Source organism: Melospiza georgiana, chromosome 27 (genome assembly GCF_028018845.1).
Source record: "Melospiza georgiana isolate bMelGeo1 chromosome 27, bMelGeo1.pri, whole genome shotgun sequence".
Taxonomy (NCBI): domain Eukaryota; kingdom Metazoa; phylum Chordata; class Aves; order Passeriformes; family Passerellidae; genus Melospiza; species Melospiza georgiana.
In genome coordinates this window covers 1,379,381-1,400,988 of record NC_080456.1, presented here as the reverse complement: position 1 = coordinate 1,400,988, position 21,608 = coordinate 1,379,381, and the positions used below count along the sequence as shown (strand labels likewise).

Genomic DNA, 21,608 nt, shown 5'->3' with positions numbered 1-21,608 from the left:
CCTGATCAAAATACTGTCATTATTTTGTCCCCTGAGCAGGATTTTGTCATTGTTTTGTCAGTTTGTAGTTTCAGGTGTGAGAAGGACTGATCCTGCCGGGCTAACATGACATGGAGCACCCAAGGGACTTGGGACGAGGGCCTGGAGAGACAGAACCAAGGGAATGGCAGAGGGCAGGGCTGGATGGGATTTTGGGAAGGATTCCACCCTGTGAGGGTGGGCACGCCTGGCACCTGCATCCCACAGAAGCTTCTCCATCCCCTGAAGTGTTCAGGGCCACGTTTGATGGGGCTTTGAGCAACTTGGTCCAAGCCTGAGAACAAAATGAGCTTTAGGGTCCTTGTCCTTCCCAGCCCAAACCTTTCTGGCATTCGAGGATTTCTCCGGCACCGAGCCAAAGCACGCGGGGCTCCAGCCAGGGCTTGGCAAAATTTCATCAAACTTAACAACAACCATTCCACAGACTCTTTTCAGGTTTTTTTTCCTTAATATTAACAACTTGAAGCCATGAGCCAGAGGAGAAACCTTTCCCCTGTTCTGCTGCATGGAAAACCAGCATGGAGAAAGAGCAGGCAGCTGCAGGAGCAGAGATCTGGGAAACTGAGCTTAAGCCCAGATATTTCACTTGGCTACGAACTAAACCCAGATTTAAAAAAAAAAAGAAACAAAACCAAAAAAAAAAAAACAAAAAAAAAAACAAAACCAAAAACAAAACAAAAAAACACCCAAACCCAAACCAAAACACAAAAACCCTCCAAAAACAGGAAAGAAAAGAAAAAAAACCCAACCCCCCAGCATACATGGCAACATTCATCTAAAGCAATTTTTTAAATTGCTATTAAATTTTAAAATCTAAAGCTGAAATAAAATTATTATAAAAAGCTGCTCATTTCTTGTGATTACTATTTAATATTTTCGAGAGGAAAAAGGATTTTTATTTTCTAATCCCCTTTATTTTTGTTTTATAATTTTTAATTGTTTTATTTTAGAAAAGAAAAGATCTTCGGATATATGACTCGACCTTTATGTAATCTTTTTTCCCATTTCGTCTCTGTAAATTCCCATTGTCATTCCCACGGTTTCAGCGAGGTTTTCCCTTTCTCCCTCGGCGTCAGGGACACGCAGCCCCGCGTGTATAAATGATGGATGGACAGAGCGGGGGTTCAAAGGGATTTTTGGGGACAGAGAAAAGGACGGAGCCCCCCCCGGGGTGAGCGATGACGTCACGGCTCCCTTGACCACCATCCGCATCCCCCTTCGCGGTGACGTCACCGGTCCTCCCCCGCGCCTGCGCAGTGCGGGCGCAGCACCCCCTGGCGCGGAGCGGAGGATGCGGGGCTGCAGGTGGGTGCGGGGCCGGGGGGTGCAGGGGGGCTGTGGGGACTTCAGGGGGGCTGCAGGTGGGTGCGGGGATGGGGGGGTGCAGGGGGGCTGGGGGGGCTGTGGGGACTTCAGGGGGGCTGCAGGTGGGTGCGGGGATGGGGGGGTGCAGGGGGGCTTCAGATGGGTGCGGGAATGGGGGGGCGGCGAGGGATGCGGGGCTGCCGGTGGGTGCGGGGCTGGGGGGGGCGATGGAGGGTACGGGGTTCGGGGGGAGCAGGGGCGACGCTGTCCTTACAGGGGGGGCGATGCTGTCCTTACGGGGGGGGCGATGCTCTCCTATCATGGGGGGCGATGTTGTCCTTACAGGGGGGGCGATGCTGTCCTTATGGGGGGGCGATGCTGTCTTTGCATGGGGGGCGATGCTGTCCTTATGGGGGAGGCGATGCTCTCCTGGCATGGGGGGCGATGCTGTCCTTATGGGGGGCGATGCTGTCCTTATGGGGGGCGATGCTCTCCTGGCATGGGGGGCGATGCTGTCCTTATGGGGGGGCGATGCTCTCCTGGCATGGGGGGCGATGCTGTCCTTGCGGGGGTCGCACGGGTGTTGCGGGGCTGTTGCGGGGGTGTCGCGTTGGAGCGCACCGCGGGCTGACGCTGCGGGCAGGGCCGGGGAGCGGGGCCGGGGCCGTGCGGGGCCGTGCGGGAGCGGGCTGCGCTCGCACGCTGCGGGGGCGGCCTGGGGGGTCCTGGGGACGCGGGGGGGGCGCCTGAGGGGCGGCGCAGGGAGGGGCGGCGAGTGCGGCGAGGGCGGGTCCGTGTGCGAGTGTTTGTGTGCGTGTGCGCGCAGCGCTCGGCGAGCGTGCGAGGGGCGTGCGTGTGTGCGAGGGATGTCTGTGCAAGGGGTGTGCGTGTGTGCGAGGGGTGTGCGTGTGTGCGAGGGATGTGCGTGTGTGCGAGGGATGTGCGTGAGTGCGAGGGGTGTGCGTGTGTGCGAGGGGTGTCTGTGCAAGGGATGTGCGTGTGTGCGAGGGGTGTGCGTGAGTGCGAGGGGTGTGCTTGAGTGCGAGGGATGTGCGTGTCCAGATGTGTGTGCGAGCGATGTGCGTGCGTGTAAAGGCTGAGCGTGTGTGCGAGAGCTGAGCGTGTGTGCAAGGGGTGTGTGTGTGAGGGATGTGCGTGTGCAGATATGTGTGCAAGGCATGTGCGTGTGTGTGCAGCGCTCAGCGTGTGTGCAAGGGATGTGCGTGTGTTCAAGGGATGTACATGTGCAAAGGATGTGCGTGCGTGTTAAGGGCTGAGCGTGTGCGAGGGATGTCTGTGCAAGGCATGTGCGTGTGTGCGAGGGATGTGCGTGTCCAGATGTGTGTGCAAGGGATGTGTGTGCAGGTGCAGATGTGTGTGTAGGGCTGTGTGTCTGTGCAGATGTGTATGCATGCAGATGTGTGTCTGTGCAGAAGCGCGCGTGTGTGTGTAGATGTGTGTGCAGATGTGTGTGTGTGTCCAGATGTGCATGCAGGGCCGTGTGTATGTGGAGATGTGTGTGCATGTGCAGATGTGTGTGGAGATGTGTGTGCCTGCAGATGTGTGCATGTGAAGGTGTGCATGTGCAGCTGCAGGGGCACACATGCAGGCATGTGGATGTGCAGGTGTGTGTGCAGGTGTGTGTGCAGGTGTGTGTGCAGGTGTGTGTGCATGCAGGTGTGTGTGGGGCCTGGAGCTGCTGCTGTGGGCTCCGTGGTGCATGTGTGGGAATGCACAAGTGCACAGTGGTGCACAGTGTGTGTGAGGGGATGCAGGCATGCACTGGGGTGCGCAGTGTGTGTGTGCACAGCATTGCACGTGGGGATATATGAGTGCATGGTGTGCACACACAGACACTGTTGGGGGGGTGCGCTTGCAGAGGTGTGCGTGCTTGCACGTGTGGGGATGTGTGAGTGCAAAGGCTTCCATGTGCATGCACTGGGGCACGTGGGGGTGAATGTGTGTGCAGCCCAGCACATGTGCACCACTGCAGCACACACGCAGCTGTCTGCAGACACTGCTCTGCTGCGTGTGTGCTTTGCATGTCTCTGTGCGTGGCATGCGTGTTCACAGGGAGCACAGGGCCCTGTTGTGTGTCTGTGTGTCTGTGTGTGCTGTAGGGGTGTGCAGGGCTGGGCTCCCCTGCAGGTGCACACGTGCAGGGTGTGCATGCACAGGGCGTTGCTGCAGGGCTCGGGGCACCAGTGGGGCACACGTGCATGGGGTGTGTGACTGGAATCCCTTTCTGGGCAGCTTTTCCCCACAGCTGTGCTGTTTGTGCTGCCTCCCCAGGGAGCCTGGCCAGGCTGGGCAGTGAGCCGGGGTGCTGCCACCTGTGCTGGGCTGCTCCTGGCTTACTACTGAGTTACTCATTGCTTCCTCTGAGGCCACTGCTAGGATATTCTCAGTAATCTCCTAAGGGAGTAGTGAAACATTACCAAGACACAGCTGAGATGCTCTCAGGTGCTGCTGGGATGCCGTGAGTTTAGTAGGATGTGCACAGGCTGCTCTGCAGACAGCAGTGAGGCGCTTGCAGAGTGGCACTAAGCTACTCTCAGGATACTCTGTGGATGCTACTGGGATGCTGTAAAAGCTCCACTAAGGTACTATCAGGCTGCTACTAAGATACATCCAGAGCCAATGCTGAGGTACTCACATGAAGTATGAGTAGCTCACACTGGAGCAGCTCACACACGGTTCCTCCCAAGATACGTTCAGGTTGCTTTCAGTGTGGTTACAGGGCAGTAGGAAAATGCCTGGATAACACCACAGTGGCACCTACACACTGAGATAACAGCTGGATCCCATTACACTACTACTAGGATCCTATCAGCACGCTCCTTATCTACTACTGTGATACTATCAGGGCACCAGAGTGCTCTTGGGATGCTCCTGACAGAATCAGGATATTTCTGCCTGTGCTAGTACAACATCAGGACAATGCTGAGCTACTCAATGCTGAGCTACTACTAGGATACTCTCAGTGTAGCACAAAGGCACTACCAGGATGTTGCTAAGATGTGATCAGGATAACACTCCAAAATATCCCTTGGCTAATTGCAAATGTATTGCTAATGCTAATGAGTATTACTAATGAGGCACTACTAAGATACTACAGGGTCATTGCTAGGATACAACATTACCAGGATATTATCACAGAGCTCCCGAGGTGCTCTCAGGACAGGGGTCAGTTTGCAGTAGGATGCTCTCAGGACAGGTCAGTAGGATGTTCCAGGACAGGGTCAGTTTACTGTGGGACACTCTCAGGACAGGGGTCAGTTTGCAGTGGGATATTCTCAGGACAGGGGTCAGTTTGGAGTGGGATGCTCTCAGGACAGGTCAGTAGGATGTTCCAGGACAGGGTCAGTTTGCTGTGGGATATTCTCAGGACAGGGGTCAGTTTGCAGTAGGATGCTCTCGGGATGGGTCAGGTTGCAGTAGGACACTCTGAGGACAGGGTCAGTTTGCAGTGGGACACTCTCAGGACAGGGCTCAGTTTGGAGTAGGATGCTCCAGGACAGGGTCAGTTTGCAGTGGGATGCTCTCAGGATGGGTCAGTTTGCAGTAGGATGCTCCAGGACAGTTTGGAGTAGGATGCTCCAGGACAGGGGTCAGTTTGCAGTAGGATATTCTCAGGACAGTTTGCAGTGGCATGCTCTCAGGACAGGGCTCAGTTTGGAGTAGGATGCTCCAGGACAGGGGTCAGTTTGTGGTAGGAATTCTCAGGACAGGGGTCAGTAGGACACTCTCAGGACAAGGTCAATTTGCAGTGGGATGCTCTCAGGACAGGTCAGTAGGATGTTCCAGGACTGGGTCAGTTTGCAGTAGGATATTCTCAGGACAGTTTGCAGTGGGATGCTCTCAGGACAGGGGTCAGTTTGGAGTGCGATATTCTCAAGACAGGGGTCAGGTTGCAGTAGGATGCTCTCAGGACAGGGTCAGTGTGTAGTAGGACACTCTCAGGACAGGGGTCAGTTTGCAGTGGGATATTCTCAGGACAGTTTGCAGTAGGATGCTCTCAGGATGGGTCAGTTTGCAGTGGGATGCTCCAGGACAGGGTCAGTTTGCAGTAGGACACTCTCAGGACAGGGCTCAGTTTGGAGTAGGATGCTCCAGGACAGGGGTCAGTTTGCAGTGGGATATTCTCAGGACAGGGGTCAGCAGGATGCTCTCAGGATGGGTCAGTTCGGAGTAGGACACTCTCAGGATGGGTCAGTTTGGAGTAGGATATTCTCAGGACAGTTTGCAGTAGGATGCTCTCAGGATGGGTCAGTTTGCAGTGGGATATTCTCAGGACAGTTTGCAGTAGGATACTCTCAGGAGTAAAGTGCACTTATCTGTAGGATACTTCCCAGATGCTACACAAGGGCACTAGCAGAGGTCATGGTAAGAGAATTCTGGGATGCCGTCAGGGCAACACTCCCATTTTTGGGGTGCTGGCAGCACATTGCTGGTACTTTCAGGCCGCTTGCTTAGCAGTGATATAATGTCAGATTAAAACCTTTTCTGCTTCAGAGATGGGGGAACAGAGGTGGCTAAAGCTGATAGGCCAAGAAAAGCTTATAGTGTATTGTGATTAGGAAATTATTGTAATTAATTGGCTTCTGATTGTGATGGTGTGAATTATAACATCTGTATTGTCTCACCCTGCTCAGGAGACTGAAAATGGAATAAAAGTTTTAAAACCCCTCTCAGTTACCCCATCTCTGGGTCAGAAAAGGACATAATTTGACAATATAGTGTAAGGATACAACTAAGATACTCCCACTCCAGGCAAATGGATAGTGGCATCACATTTTTTACAAACCGTCAGGGTAGCACTGAGCTGCTTGGACCACTATGAACACTTTGTTGCAACTATGAAATTACCGCCAGAGCAGTGCCACAATATCAGAATATTTCTTCTGAAGGTAGCACATCCTGTTGGGACACTACCAGGATACTACAGAGATACTGCTGGTTGTGTAACAGCCCTGGCAGCAGGGTTTGGGTGAGCACGGCAACAGTGATGAGAACGGGGAGCTGGGTGTTGTAACCTGTTAGTAGCCTGGTGAGGGAACAGGGAACAGGGAGCTGGGCATTGTAAGCTGTTAGTAGCCTGGTGCCTGATGGGTTGCTGGGTGTTGTAAGCTGTTAGTAGCCTGGTGAGGGAACAGGGAACAGGAAACTGGGCATTGTAAGCTGTTAGTAGCCTGGTGCCTGATGGGTTGCTGGGTGTTGTAAGCTGTTAGTAACCTGGTGCCTGACGGATTGCTGACTGTTGTAAGCTGTTAGTAGCCCAGTGCCTGACAGGCAGCTGGCTGTTGTAAGCTGCTAGTAGCCCGGTGCCTGATTGGTTGCTGGGTGTTGTAAGCTGTTAGTAGCCTAGTTCCTGACGGGCAGCTGGGTGTTGTAAGCTGTTAGTAGCCTGGTGCCTGACGGATTGCTGACTGTTGTAAGCTGTTAGTAGCCCAGTGCCTGACAGACGGCTAGCTGTTGTAACCTGCTAGTAGCCTGGTTCCTGACGGATTGCTGGCTGTTGTAAGCTGTTAGTAGCCCGGTGCCTGACAGGCAGCTGGCTGTTGTAAGCTGTTAGTAGCCCGGTTCCTGACGGGCAGCTGGCTGTTGTAACCTGCTAGTAGCCCGGTGCCTGACGGTGCCCTGTCCCTGCAGCTAAGGCAGCAGCAGCAGCAGCAGCAGCAGCAGAGCCGTGTGAGGATGGAGGCGCCGCTGGTCAGCCTGGAGGAGGAGTTCGAGGAGGGGCCCGCGGATGATGGGGGGTCCCCGCCGCGCCCCGCGGACCCCGCGCTGGCCGAGCTGGAGAGCTTCTCTGCCGAGATGATGAGCTTCAAGTCCATGGAGGACCTGGTGCAGGAGTTTGACGAGAAGCTCACCGTGTGCTTCCGCAACTACGACGCCGCCACCGAGGGCCTGGCGCCCGTGCGGGGCCGGCTGCAGGCGCAGGAGGAGGAGGAGCGCCTGCAGGACGAGGAGTGAGTAAAGCCCCCCCTGCTCCCGGGGCCTCTTCCCACCCCAAACCCCCCCACAGGGCAGGCGGCCTCCCAGCACCGCAGCACGGCCGTGCTCCGCGCCATACTCCGTGTAGTATCCCATGAGTAAGGGTCTGCGTGCCACCTTGCGAGGTGCAGCTCACATCAGCTTGGCCCCTTGCGTCACAGCACAGTGCAGCAGCGTGGAATAGCTGTGTAGTATCTTTTGAGTAGCTGCATAGTATCTTTTGAGTGTCCCTGTAGTATCTTTTGAGTAGCTGTGTAGCATCCTGTAAGTAGGCCACCCTCGAGCCTGCACGCATCCTGTGAGGGTCATTAAACACTCCCCTTTCCCAGAGCGTGCACACAGCATGACTGTGTAGCACTTCAGAGTCGTGGTGTAGTATCTTATGAGTAACATCACTCCACTGCCTGTTAGACCTCCTTGTGCTCTTCTATGAGCCTGTCACATGCAAATCAGCACCTGCACTGTGCTGTGATCATACAGCACCTTGGAGTAGCTGTGTAGGATCCTTGGAGTAGCCGTGTGAGGTCCCTGGAGTAGCAGCCTATGAGGAGGAAGAGCAGCGTGTCCCATGCCACGTTGCAAGGAGCCAAAGCTCTGTCTGTGCAGGGGTTGAGCATAAACCTTGAGTAAGGAGTGAGTAGACCCCTCTGTACCATGCTAGGGGATGCCAAAATTCCCTAGGGTGAAATTCCCCCCCAGGCTCCCCAATTATTATTGTGCCTTTGTGTTAAATCCTACAGTTTCATTAAAAACCTTGTTTTGTTCCAAAATGCCATTTTTTTCCTGCAAATCCTTGGCATTTTTCCTCCTGATGATTCACGCTCTCACATTTCTAGTGGATTTTTTATCCATTTAATCTGTATTATTCCAAAATCACTAACCCTCATTCTCACCAAACAAAGGGGCTACATTCAACCCCAAAAGCCCCAAATCTGTTGGTTTGTGTTTGGATTTTTTCCCCCAAACCCGCTGAGGTTGCAGTGATTTTTGCAATTGGACAAATTCGTGATTTTTGAGGGCAAAATGCAGCTTGGCTGCACGCCAGGGCTGCCGCGCTGTCGCCGCTTTGTGCCACTTATTGTGTCTTTTTTGGGTCACTTTGGGCAAAACAGGGCTTTTTTTTTTTAGTCTTCTTTGAATGAGCCCTGTGTGCAGGCTGGGGGAGGGGCCATGGCCACACAGGCAATGCATTTCCAGAGTTTTTAACCATTTCTTGCCATAATTAACTCAGAAATCACTGCTGCTCTTGGCCTGCCCCTGTGGGGTGCTGGTCCTTTAAGAGCAGAGGAAAAAAACAAATCAAATTTGGGGGAATAAAATCAAATTTGGGGGGATAATTACTAATTGACAGTGCTTTGTTTAAAAAGTAAGCATTTAAGATTTGACATCTGCATTTTTTGTGTGTTCCTTTGTGAAATCTGTAATTCCAAGGGGAATTCAGCCCTGGTGAAAAGGGAAATAGAATAAATCCCAAAAAGGAGCAGTTTTGGGGCTGGAAAAGGGACAAATGGTTTTGGGGCGATTTTCAGGCACCAATTGGACAGAACCCATCATTTCTGGGGGGAAAATGGGGGATTTGCCTGAGATTGGGAGAAAATTTCTAATTTCTTTCTGTGCCTTTCCCCCATTTTTGACCTTTTCTCCCATTTTTGGCCTTTTTCTCAATGTTGCCACTTTTCAGCTATTTTTTCCCATTTTTTGTCTTTCTCCTCCATTTCTTCCCTTTCTCTGCTTTCCTTGCCCTTTTCTCCATTTTCCCCTTCATTCTCCCTTTTTTCTTACATTTTCTCCTTTTCTCCATTTCCCTTTTCTCCTGATTTTTCCTTTTTCCTCTTTTGGCTTTTTTCCTATTCCCTATTATCTCCTCTTTCCCTTTCTTCCCTTTTGTTCCTCTTTCTCCATTACCCACCATTTTTCTTCTTTTCCCTCTTTCTCATTTTTTCATCCATTTCTTCCCTTTTACCCAAATTTTCCTTCCCCCACTTCTTCCCCTTTCCCCTTTTCCATCTTCTTCTTTACCCTTTTTTTTTTTTTTTTTTTTTTTCTCATTTCCCCTTTTCCCCTTTTCCTTTTTTTCCCCTCTTTCCCCTCTTTTCCTTCTCTAATTTCTCCTCTTTTGGTCACTATTTCAGAAAAGCATTTTAGGGTATTTCTAGGTGTTGAAAAGTGACATTTTGGGATATTTCTGGGGTATTTCAGTGAGGGGAGTGGGTGGTTGGAACATGACATTTTGGGGGTATTTCAGTGTGGCATTTTGGTGATGTTTCAGAAGAGCATTTGGGGACAGTTTGGAATATTCCAGGGCAGAATTTTGGGGTGTTTTGTGCCACTTCAGCGTGGTGATGTTTTTGAGTGGCATTTGGGGACATTTAGAGACATTTTGGGACATTTCTGTGGCCTTTGGGAGTGTTTTGATTGCAACATTTCAAAATGACATTTAGGGGGCATCTCAGGTGCTGGGGAAGCATTTTTTGGTACTTTGGGGTATTTCAGGGCAGGATTTAGTTTTGAGAAGCTTTGGGATCTTCTAGGACAGAAGATTTTTCTAGGATATCATTTGGGTGGTTTGGGATGTTTCAGGCATGTCAGTGGTGTTTGGGGATTTTTGGAGGTAGTTTTGGGACATTTCTGGGCTGCATTTTGGGATGATTTGGGACTGCATTTCAGGATATTTCTGGGCTGCATTTCAGGATGTTTCTGAGGTGCATTTTGGGGTGTTTCTGGGCTGCATTTTGGGATGGCTTTGGGCTGCATTTTGAGTTGTTTCTGGGCTGTATTTTTGGGGTGTTTCTGGGTGCATTTTGGGTTGTTTCTGGGCTGTATTTTGGGATATTTCTGGGCTGCATTTTGGGATGTTTCTGGGTGCATTTTGGGATATTTCTGGGCTGTATTTCGGGATGTTTCTGGGCTGTATTTGGGATATTTCTGGGCTGCATTTTGGGATATTTCTGGGCTGTATTTTGGGATGTTTCTGGGTGCATTTTGGGATATTTCTGGGCAGCATTTGGGATATTTCTGGGCTGTATTTTGGGATGTTTCTGGGCTGCATTTGGGATGTTTCTGGGCTGCATTTGGGATATTTCTGGGCTGCATTTTGGGATATTTATCGGCTGCATTTCAGGAAGTTTCTGGGCTGCATTTCAGGGTGTTTTGCAGCATTTTGGTGTGCCATTTTTGGGCTGTGTCTCTGAGATGCAGCATTTTGGGATCAGCACTGACCACCCGCCTCCCTGCAGGGTCTGGGATGCTCTGACTGATGGCTTTGCCCCCCGGGGCTCCCCCCGGCCCTGGCAGCTCCCTGGGACCGAGGCCCTCGATGGCACCGACCCCCAGGTAGGGCTGTGACATCCCCACAGGGTCCCCTGGCTGTGATTGACAGCTGTCAGTCAGCCCCAAGGCTCAGTGACCATCATGCACTGCAAACCACCCACAAAGGGTTGGTTTAGCCCCTGGTCTGTGCCAGTTTGCCCCCATGCCATGGGTGGGGTGGGTGGTTTTGGGGGTAGAAAATGGGTTTTCATTTGTAGTGAGTTTGTGCTGTCAGTAGCTGCTTTTGGGGTTGTGAAAATGTCCCAATATCCGTGGAATTGAACCCATTTGGATGTGTTGCTGAAGGGGGAAGAGAAGATAATTTCCTTGGGTTATTTTCTGCTAAAAGGGTGGAAAAAGATGGTGAAGGTGGGGAAAAAGAAGATGCCTCCTCACCCAACATCTCCATCCATCCATCCATCCATCCATCCATCCATCCATCCATCCATCATCCATCCATCCATCCATCCATCCATCCATCCATCCATCATCCATCCATCCATCATCCATCCATCCATCCATCCATCCATCCATCCATCCATCCATCCAACATCCATCCATCCATCCATCCATCCATCATCCATCCATCATCCATCCATCCATCCATCCATCCATCCATCCATCCATCCATCCCCCATCCATCCATCCATCCATCCATCCATCCGTCCATCCATCCATCCATCATCCATCCATCCATCATCCATCCATCCATCCATCCATCCATCCATCCATCATCCATCCATCATCCATCCATCCATCCATCCATCCATCCATCCATCCATCCATCCATCCCCCATCCATCCATCCATCATCCATCCATCCATCCATCCATCCATCCATCCATCCATCATCCATCCATCCATCCATCCATCCATCCATCCACCATCCATCCATCCATCCATCCATCCATCCATCCATCCATCCATCATCCATCCATCCATCCATCCATCCATCCATCCATCCATCCATCCATCCATCCATCCATCCAGTCTCTGGTGGTGTTCCCCTCTGCCGCGTCCCCACCTGGTGTCCCCACCCTGTGTCTCCATCAGACCTCTCCCATTCAGCCCCACCAGCCCCCATCTCCAGCATCCCCTGTGTCTCCACCGAGCGTGACCAACCCCACTCTCCATCCAGCACACCTGGACTTCTCCCTGACTTCTCCCTACTCCATGGCTCCATCCTACAATCTCCATCCAGGACCTATCCAACATCTCCAACCATCTCCTGCAACACCTCCCCCTGCAGAGCTGTCCATTGTCCCTGCCCAAAGCCCCGTCCAACATCCCCGTCCAGCATCTCCATGCAGTGCCCTCAATCCAACGTATCCCATTCGATGTCCCCGTGTCCCCCTGTGCCAGGGCTGTGGCTCTGTCCCTGCTGGGGCCATGCCCACACCAGGCTGGGCCTGTGGTGTCTCCTGCAGCTCGGTGGGAAGGAGGAGGAGGAGGAAGAGGAAGAGGAGCTGACTGAGAGGAGTGAGCAGGACTCTGGGATCAATGAGGAGCCGCTGCTGACAGCTGAGCAGGTACCCAGGGGCACCAAAAGCCAGGCTTGGCCACCTCAGCCCATGAGCTGAAAGCACAGGAAAAAGGCAAATCCCAACGTTTTGGGGTGGGGCACGCAGGACCTGGAACGTGGATGTGGGCAGAAGTGTGGGCTGTGGGGGTGGTGAGGGATTTGGGTGCACGTGGGGAGGTGGGCTGTGGGTGCTGCTGTACAAAATGGGGGCGTGGGGGGAAGGATGGAAGTGTGGGGTGCAGAGGTGGGAGGCAGCTGCGGGTGCTGGTGTGGGGTGTAGGATGCAGATGTGGGGTGCAGGATGCGGGGTACAGATGCAGGGTGAAGGTGTGGGGTGCAGGATACAGGTGCCAGATGTGGTGAGGGGGAGGTGAAGGCAGCAGCAGGGTGTGGATGCAGGATAGAGAATGCAGGTGCAATTGCAGGACGCAGGATGCAGGAGGAGGAGGTGGGTGCAGAGAGCGGATGCAGCCAGGTGCAGAATGCAGATTTAGGTGTGGGTGCAGGTCCCCGGTGCCCATGGAATGTGGGATTTGGATGTGGGTGGGAGTGTGGGATGCAGGACCCAGGGTAGAGATGGATGTAAATGCAGGTGCTGATGCAGGAGGAGGGGAGCAGAATGCTGATGCAGGATGGAGGGGAGGATGCAGAATGCTGATAAGGATGGAGGATGGAGGGAGCAGGATGCAGATGGAGGACGGAGATAGAGGATGCAGGTGCAGGATGAAGGGAGCAGTTGCAAGTGTGGGTGCAGGATGTGAGGAGTGCAAGGTGCAGGAGAGTTGCAGGTGTGGGGTGCAAGGTGCAGGAAGGACGCAGGTGTGGGGTGCAGGGTGCAGGACAGTTGCAGGTGTGGGGTGCAGGGTGCAGGACAGTTGCAGGTGTGGGGTGCAAGGTGCAGGACAGTTGCAGGTGTGGGGTGCAAGGTGCAGCAGAGTTGCAGGTGTGGGTGCAGGATGTGAGGGATGCAAGGTGCAGGACAGTTGCAGGTGTGGGGTGCAGGGTGCAGGAGAGTTGCAGGTGTGGGGTGCAAGGTGCAGGAGAGTTGCAGGTGTGGGGTGCAGGGTGCAGGAAGGACGCAGGTGTGGGATGCAGGGTGCAGGAAGGATGCAGGTGTGGGGTGCAGGGTGCAGGAGAGTTGCAGGTGTGGGGTGCAGGGTGCAGGAGAGTTGCAGGTGTGGGGTGCAGGGTGCAGGAAGGATGCAGGTGTGGGGTGCAGGGTGCAGGACAGTTGCAGGTGCACATGGAGGTCCCTGACGCCCCACAGGTCATCGAGGAGCTGGAGGAGCTCATGCAGAGTTCACCCGACCCCGAGGCTGACCCCGAGGGTGAAGAGGAAGAGGAGGAGGAGGATGAGGAGGAGGAGGAGGAAGAAACCAAGGCTGATGCTGAAGGCAAAGGTGGTGGTGGGGGCACGGAGCCCATCGTGCTGCGGGAGCTGCATGCTTTCTCCCCTGCCCTCAACAACAACTGCTCCCACGAAGGTACGGCCAGCAAAGCCCGGGCCAGTCACTTTTTGGGGACAATCCCAACCAAATTGGACAACTGAGTCTCTCCAGGCCTCAGTGCTGGCTTGCTCTGGGATTTGGCCAGAAGGGCTCTTGGCAAAAACTGTGAAGAACACAGGGATGTGGCTTCTGGTGTGGAAAGGCACGTGGGGGTCACCAGGAGCCTTTGTGTTCTGCATGGGGGTTCCATGCACGTGAGATTTGTCACTGCTGGCGTGGGCTGTGCCACCCACAGGCCCAGGCACTTCACTCATTGCTCTGCTCTTTATCTCACTGTGCAGGTTACCAATCACACCATGTCACTGATTGCACTGTGCATGTCACTCATTGCACCATGCATGTCCATGATCACACCGTACATGTCACCAGCTGCACGATGCATGTCAGTGATTGCACCATACATGTCACTAATTGCACCACACATGTCACTAATTGCACCACACATGTCACTAATCACAGCCTGCCTGTCACTAATTGCACTGTGAGTATCACTGAGTGCACCTTGCATGTCACTAATGGTGCCAGAAGTCCCTTAATTGCTCTGGGCACGTCATTTATGGCTCTGAGCACATCAGTAATTGCACTCTGGGTTTATCTCTTGCTGTCTCAGAAAATGCAGAGCCCATCTCGCTGAGCAGAGATGCATTTTACTGGCTGCAGTGTGTGTTTCACTGACTGCACTGGGGTGTCCCTGACTGCACCAGGCATTCCCTCCTTTCCCCATGCATGGCACTGCCTGCAGCGAGTCCAGAGGAGGCCACGGGGATGTCCCAAAGGCTGCAGCTCCTCTGCTGGGGTGACAGGCTGGGAGAAGGCTCCAGGCGGAGCTCAGAGCCTTTCCAGGGCCTGAAGGGGCTCCAGGAGAGCTGGAGAGGGACTGGGGACAAGGGATGGAGGGACAGGACACAGGGAATGGCTCCCACTGCCAGAGGGCAGGGCTGGATGGGATATTGGGAATTGGGAACTGTTCCCTGTGAGGGTGGGCAGGCCCTGGCACGGGTGCCCAGAGCAGCTGTGGCTGCCCCTGGATCCCTGGCAGTGCCCAAGGCCAGGCTGGACAGGGCTGGGAGCAGCCTGGGACAGGGGAAGGTGTCCCTGCCATGGCAGGGAGGTGGAACGAGACGGGCTGTAAGTCCCTCCAGCCCCTGTTGGGGATGTACCGGGACACGAGGGGTCTGTACCCAGGCAGGGCTGGGGTGGATGATGGGATATCGTGGGTCAGCAGCCAGTCTGTACTCGGGCAGGGCTGGGCCAGCTGTTGGGATGTCCCAGCACACCAGGCCTCTCTGCCCGGGCAGGGCTGGGTGGATGTTCAGGATGTCCCGGTCTGTACCCGGGCAGGGCTGGGCCGGCTGTTGGGATATCCCGGGTCAGTAGCCGGTCTGTACCCGGGCAGGGCTGGGGTGAATGTTCGGGATGTCCCGGCACAGCAGGGCTCTCTGCCGGGCAGGGCTGGGGTGGATGTTCGGGATGTCCCGGTCTGTGCCGGGCAGGGCTGGGGTGGATGTTCGGGATGTCCCGGTCTGTGCCGGGCAGGGCTGGGGTGGATGTTCGGGATGTCCCGGTCTGTGCCGGGCAGGGCTGGGGTGGATGTTCGGGATGTCCCGGCACAGCAGGGCTCTCTGCCGGGCAGGGCTGGGCCGGCTGTCGGCGCGGGAGCTGCTGGCGGCCGCGGGCCGGGCGGAGGCGGCGAGCCGGGCGCTCTCGGCCGAGCTGGTGGCGCAGCTGGCGCGGCGGGACGAGCTGGCCTTCGAGAAGGAGGTGAAGACGGCGTTCATCGGGGCGCTGCTGGCCGTGCAGGGCGAGCAGCGAGAGCAGCGAGAGGCCGCCCGGCGCCGCCGCAGGGACAAGGGGCTGAGCCTGCAAGGGGCGCGCTCCGAGCGCGGCGGCAGCATGCCCCGAAAGGTGGGCACCGGGGGGCACCGACAGGACAGGGGTGACCCGGGGCCAGGGGGGAGTGGGGGGATGTGGGGACAGGGTGGGGCAAGGGGATATGGGATAATGGGATAATGGGATGGGTAATGGGATGGGATGGGATGGGATGGGATGGGATGGGATGGGATGGGATGGGATGGGATAATGGGATGGGATAATGGGATGGGATGGGATAATGGGATGGGAATATTGACAGGGTGGGGCAGGGTGACATGGGGGCAAGGCGATGGATAGGATGAGATGGGATGGGATAATGGGATGAAATGGGATGGAAGGAGATGGGATGGGATGGGAATAGTGACAGGGTGGGGCAGAGGGACATGGGGATGAAGGGATGAGATGGGATGGGATAATGGGATAATGGGATGGGAATAGTGACAGGGTGGGGCAGAAGGACATGGGGGTGAGGCAATCGATGGGATGGGATGGGATGGGATAGGATAATGGGATGGGATGAGATAATGGCATGGGATGGGATAATGGCATGGGATGGGAATAGTGACAGGGTGGGGCAGAGGGACATGGGGATGAAGGGATGGGATGGGATGGGATAATGGGATGGGATAATGGGATGGGATAATGGGATGGGAATAGTGACAGGGTGGGGCAGAAGGACATGGAGGCAAGGCGATGAGGGATGGGACAGGATGGGATGGGATAATGGGATAATGGGATAATGGGATGGGATTATGCGATGGGAATAGCGACAGTATGGGGCAGAGGGGCATAGGAAGGACACAGGACATGGGTAATGCAGGGACAGGGACACTTGGAGCAGGGACACAAAGGGAGATGAGACGGGCATGGAGCAGGGTGCAGGGATGTGGGCAGGGTGTGGCTGTGGGAGGCAGGGGGTTGTGGGGATGCTGGTGGCAGGGGAGGTGCCAGGCTGATGTCGCTGCCCTGGGAGGTGACAGGGTGACACCTGCTTGTGTCCCCAGCGCTTCAGCATGGAGGGCATCTCCAGCATCCTGCACTCCGGCCTGCGCCAGACCTTTGGCCCTACCACCAACGAGAAGCAGGTGCCCTTTTTCCCCCCAAAATTGCCCAAATCTGTTTGTTTTCATTCCTCCTCCCTAATCTTCCCATTCCCCTGCATCCCCCAACCCTCTGCTAAAATATTTCTTCATTTTCCAACCCTGCTCCATCCCCTACACCCTGGTGAAAAAACCCCAACCCCTCTTGAAAAATTACCTGTTTTCACCCCAAAAAGTCCTCTCTGAGGAGGGATGGATTTGGGTGGAGCTTGCAGCACCCAGTTAGTTCAGCATTCCCCAAAATACCTGCAAATTAACTGCAATTGCAGGAATTTTGCAGAAATACTCTAATTTTCCACAAATTTGTCTCAAGACAATGCAAAACTAGTTTTGTGCCATCTGTGTGGGTTTTGGGGTGGCTTTTGTTTTTGCAGTACCTGAACACGGTGATTCCCTATGAGAAGAAGGGCTCACCACCCTCTGTTGAGGACCTGCAGATGCTCACCAACAGTGAGTATTCATTCAAGCTGCTGGGTTTGGTCACCATCACATGTTTTGGGGACACAAAGGCACATTTTGCTTTGCTTCAGTGGCTGCAGTTTGGGCTATCATTGCAGCACAACCAGTTGGAGGGATATTTTGCATCATTGCAGCCTGGGCAGTTTAAGGTGCATCATCGTTGCAACAAACCCACCTGGTGGGGAAAATCCCCGGGTTGCATCACTGCAGCACAGCTGGTTGGCAGCCAACACCTCCCCCAGTTTATTCTCTCTATACCAGGGTTGGTTTGGGGGTAAATCTCCCATTCTGCACTGGCACAGGTTGGCTAATGGGGATGGAATTCCTTTTTGGTCCTGTTTGTGTGGGTCACTGGTATGGCAGCTGTGGGGGCTGGTTTGGGGGGGAAAAAGGGGCATTTGGGGGGCAGCAGGGCCAGGCTCACAGCTTTGTTCTCCCCCACAGTCCTGTTTGCCATGAAGGAGGGGAATGAGAAGGTGCCCACTCTGCTCACGGATTACATCCTCAAAGGTACCTGCTCCTGCCCCCTCGTGCATCCTTCACTCAGCTCCTCTGCAGCTCTGGGCCTCCCCTACAGATCCTTCTGCACCCTCCTGCCTCCCACTGCATCCTTTGTGTGTCCCTTGGGCATCCCCATCCATCTGGGCATCTCCTGGGCCTCCTTGTGCATCTCCCACACCCCTTTTGTCCATCTCTTGTGCATCCTCCTGAGTCCCCGTGTGTCCTTCATGTTCCTGCTGTGCATTGCTGTGTGTGTGCATCCCTTTCCCGTTCCTGCTGCATCCCATGTGCAGCCTCCTGCAGCATTTCTGCACCCTCACGTGCCCAGGTGCCTCGTTCACACTCATGCAGCCTTTCTGCTCCTGAAGCCCTGTGCATGTGGGGCACACTCTGTGTGTGTCCCTGTGCCCTCCTGGCTGTCCCTGTGTGTGTCCCTGTGCCCTCCTGGCTGTCCCTGTGCACTCTCCTGTGTCCCTGTGCCCTCCTGGCTGTCCCTGTGTGTGTCCCTGTGCCCTCCTGGCTGTCCCTGTGCACTCTCCTGTGTCCCTGTGCCCTCCTGGCTGTCCCTGTGTGTGTCCCTGTGCCCTCTGCTGTGTCCCTGTGCCCTCCTGGCTGTCCCTGTGCCCTCCTGGCTGTCCCTGTGCACTCTCCTGTGTCCCTGTGCAGCCCCTGGCCACCCCTGGGCACCACTGTCCATGCACGTGCAGCCCAGTGCAGCCCTGTGTGTCACTGTGCACCCTCGTGCAGCATTGCACTGTGCATTCTTGTGCATCCCCGTGCACACTTGTGCATCCTCCTGCATCCCTGTGCATCCTCCTGGATCCCTGTGCATCCTCCTGCATTCTAATGCATCCCTGTGCATCGTCCTGGAACACAGAGCATCCTCCTGCATCCCTGTGCATCCTCATGCATTCCAATGCATCCTCCTGCATCCTTGTGCATGTTTGGATCCATCTTCCTGGATCACAGTGCATCCTCATGCATCCCAGTGCATGTTCATGCATTCCAGTGCATCCTTGTGCATCCCTGTGCATCCTTATGGATCACAATGTATCCTCCTGCATCCTTGTGCATCCCTGTGCATCCTCCTGCATTCCAGTGCATCCTCGTGCATCTTTGTGCACCCTTGTGCCTTCTCATGCATCCCTGTGCATCTCCCTGCATTCCAATGCATCCTCCTGCATCCCTGTGCATCCTCCTTTATTCCAATGCATCATCCTGCATCCTTGTGCATCCCTGTGCACCTTCCTGCATCCCAACGCACTTCCATGCATCCCCACACCCCCCTGTGCATCCCCGTGCGTCCTCCTGCATCCTTGTGAATCCCTGTGCATCCTCATGCATCCCAATGCCCCTCCATGCTTTCCCCCACCCCCCTGTGCATTCCAGTGCATCCTTGTGCTTGCTCATGCATTCCAGTGCATCCTCCTGCATCCTCCTGCATCTCTATGCATCCCTGTGCATCCTCCTGCATCCCTGTCCATCCTTGTGCATCCTCCTACATCCTCCTGCATTCCAATGCATCATCCTGCATCCCTGTGCATCCTCCTGCATCCCTGTGCATCCTCCTGCATTTCAATGCATCATCTTGCATCCCTGTGCATCCCTGTGCATCCCTGTGCATCCTCCTGCATCCCTGTGCATCCCTGTGCATCCTTGTGCATCCCTGTGCATCCTCCTGCATTCCAATGCATCATCCTGCATCCCTGTGCATCCCTGCGCATCCCTGTGCATCCTCCTGCATCCTCCTACATCCTCCTTTATTCCAATGCATCATCCTGCATCCCTGTGCATCCTTGTGCATCCCTGTGCATCCTCCTGCATCCTCCTTTATTCCAATGCATCATCCTGCATCCCTGTGCATCCTCCTGCATCCCTGGGCATCCCTGTGCATCCTTGTGCATCCCTGTGCATCCTCCTGCATTCCAATGCATCATCCTGCATCCCTGTGCATCCCTGCGCATCCCTGTGCATCCTCCTGCATCCTCCTACATCCTCCTTTATTCCAATGCATCATCCTGCATCCCTGTGCATCCTTGTGCATCCCTGTGCATCCTCCTGCATCCTCCTTTATTCCAATGCATCATCCTGCATCCCTGTGCATCCTCCTGCATCCCTGGGCATCCCTGTGCATCCTTGTGCATCCCTGTGCATCCTCCTGCATTCCAATGCATCATCCTGCATCCCTGTGCATCCCTGCGCATCCCTGTGCATCCTCCTGCATCCTCCTGCATCCTCCTTTATTCCAATGCATCATCCTGCATCCCTGTGCATCCTCCTGCATCCCTGGGCATCCTTGTGCATCCTTGTGCATCCCTGTGCATCCTCCTGCATTCCAATGCATCATCCTGCATCCCTGTGCATCCTCCTGCATCCTTGTGCATCCTCCTACATCCTCCTTTATTCCAGTGCATCCTCCTGCATCCCTGTGCATCCTTGTGCATCCTCCTTTATTCCAATGCATTATCCTGCATCCCTGTGCATCCTTGTGCATTCCAATGCATCCTCCTTCATCCTCCTGCCTCCCTGCACCCCGGGTGCCCCCGTGCAGTGCCCCAGCCCCTCTCTCTCTCTTCTCTCTCTCTCTCTCTCTCTCTGTGTCTCTCTCTGCAGTGCTCTGCCCGACCTGACGCCGCGCTGCCCCCGCACTCCCACCCCGGCGCCTCCGAAGCGGGGCCAAACCCCAGGAAAAAGGGTCACCCACCCCCCCGTGGCTGCCCCACCCTGCACTCCCCCCTTTGCACAGCTGGGAATAAAGAATTCCTGACCTTAATTAGGCAACTGGTGTCCGGTGTCTGCGTCTCCCCTTGCTCCTGGCGGCGCTTTGCCACTTTTTGATAGGAAAATTATGTTTTTAAGCAAAAAATCCCAACACAGACTTAGCCAACACTAAGCCATCTCTAAAAAACACAAATTTCTGGCTAATGAGCTGCTGGCTGCAGCTGCCACCATCAGAGGGGCAAAATTCAGATTAAATTGCATTCTTGGGGGTTTTTCCCATTTTTTTTTTCACTTTTCTGTGATCTCATTTTCTGCTAAAAATTGTGCAAATATCACCCAGAAAATCAACCCATTATTTAGGAACGGCTCATTAAGGGACAGGGGGGCTTCCATCTCTTCAATTTGGGAGAGAATTGCTCTGTTTTGGGCTTTGTCACTCATTTTGGGGAAGAGTGCCTAATTTGGGGGTTGTTGCTCGTTTTTGCAGAGTATTGTCCATTTTGGGGCAAATTCAGTTATTTTGGGAGAAGTCACTCATTTCCAGAAGGACCAGTTTGGGACAGCATCCTCTGGGGGCATGTCCCTCATTTTGGGGGAGAATTTTTGGAGAATACAACTCCTTTTGGGGTGAGCACCCATTTTGGGGGAGAATCACTTATTTCAGGGAGAAATTAGCCCCTTTTGGGTCATCACTTGATTTGGAGGAACATCCCTCATTTTTGGAGACCATCACTCATTTTGGGGTTGTCTGGAAACACTTTGGGGGAGCTTCTTGGGGAGAATCACACATTTTTGGAGAGAACAGCTCATTTTGGGGTGTGTATCATTGGTTTGGGGTATTCATCATTCATTAGTGGGCAAAATCCCATTGGAGCTTGTTTGAGGGGGGAAATTTTCATTTTTGGTTTTTGACCATCAGTTTTGGAAGTATAAATCCAATTTTCTCCACATCACTCAATTACCAATTTGGGTCCATCCACCCATTTGGGGGGGTAAATTAGTTTTATGAGGGGAGTTTTGCCCATTTTGGGGGGTTATTCCTGCATTTTGGGTCTTCTCCACTCAAAGGAAGAAGCTGCCAAGAAAATACAGGTGCGACCCCTCATCTTGTAGCACTTTATAATAAATGGCCAGGAATTAATACTAAATTACAATGAATCCTTTATGAAATTACAGATTACATTCACGCCAGATCAGTATCCAAAAATAGGCATTTCTGCCCATTGCATCACTTGTTCTTTTAATCCCAGCTCTTGTTCAGGTTCTTTTGTCAACT

At 54.0% G+C, this 21,608-nt stretch overlaps 1 protein-coding gene across 1 annotated transcript; it reads left to right on the top strand.

Moving 5' to 3' along the window:
- Positions 1-1,256: 1,256 nt before the first annotated feature.
- On the top strand, positions 1,257-20,384 carry FEZ1 (fasciculation and elongation protein zeta 1). The gene is made up of 10 exons (XM_058041164.1): positions 1,257-1,344; positions 6,997-7,316; positions 10,578-10,674; positions 12,077-12,178; positions 13,439-13,655; positions 15,313-15,584; positions 16,556-16,636; positions 17,026-17,101; positions 17,555-17,620; positions 20,225-20,384. The coding sequence occupies exons 2-10, from the start codon at positions 7,042-7,044 to the stop codon at positions 20,239-20,241; spliced, it is 1,203 nt and encodes a 400-aa protein (XP_057897147.1). The 5' UTR covers positions 1,257-1,344; positions 6,997-7,041; the 3' UTR covers positions 20,242-20,384.
- Positions 20,385-21,608: the final 1,224 nt, after the last annotated feature.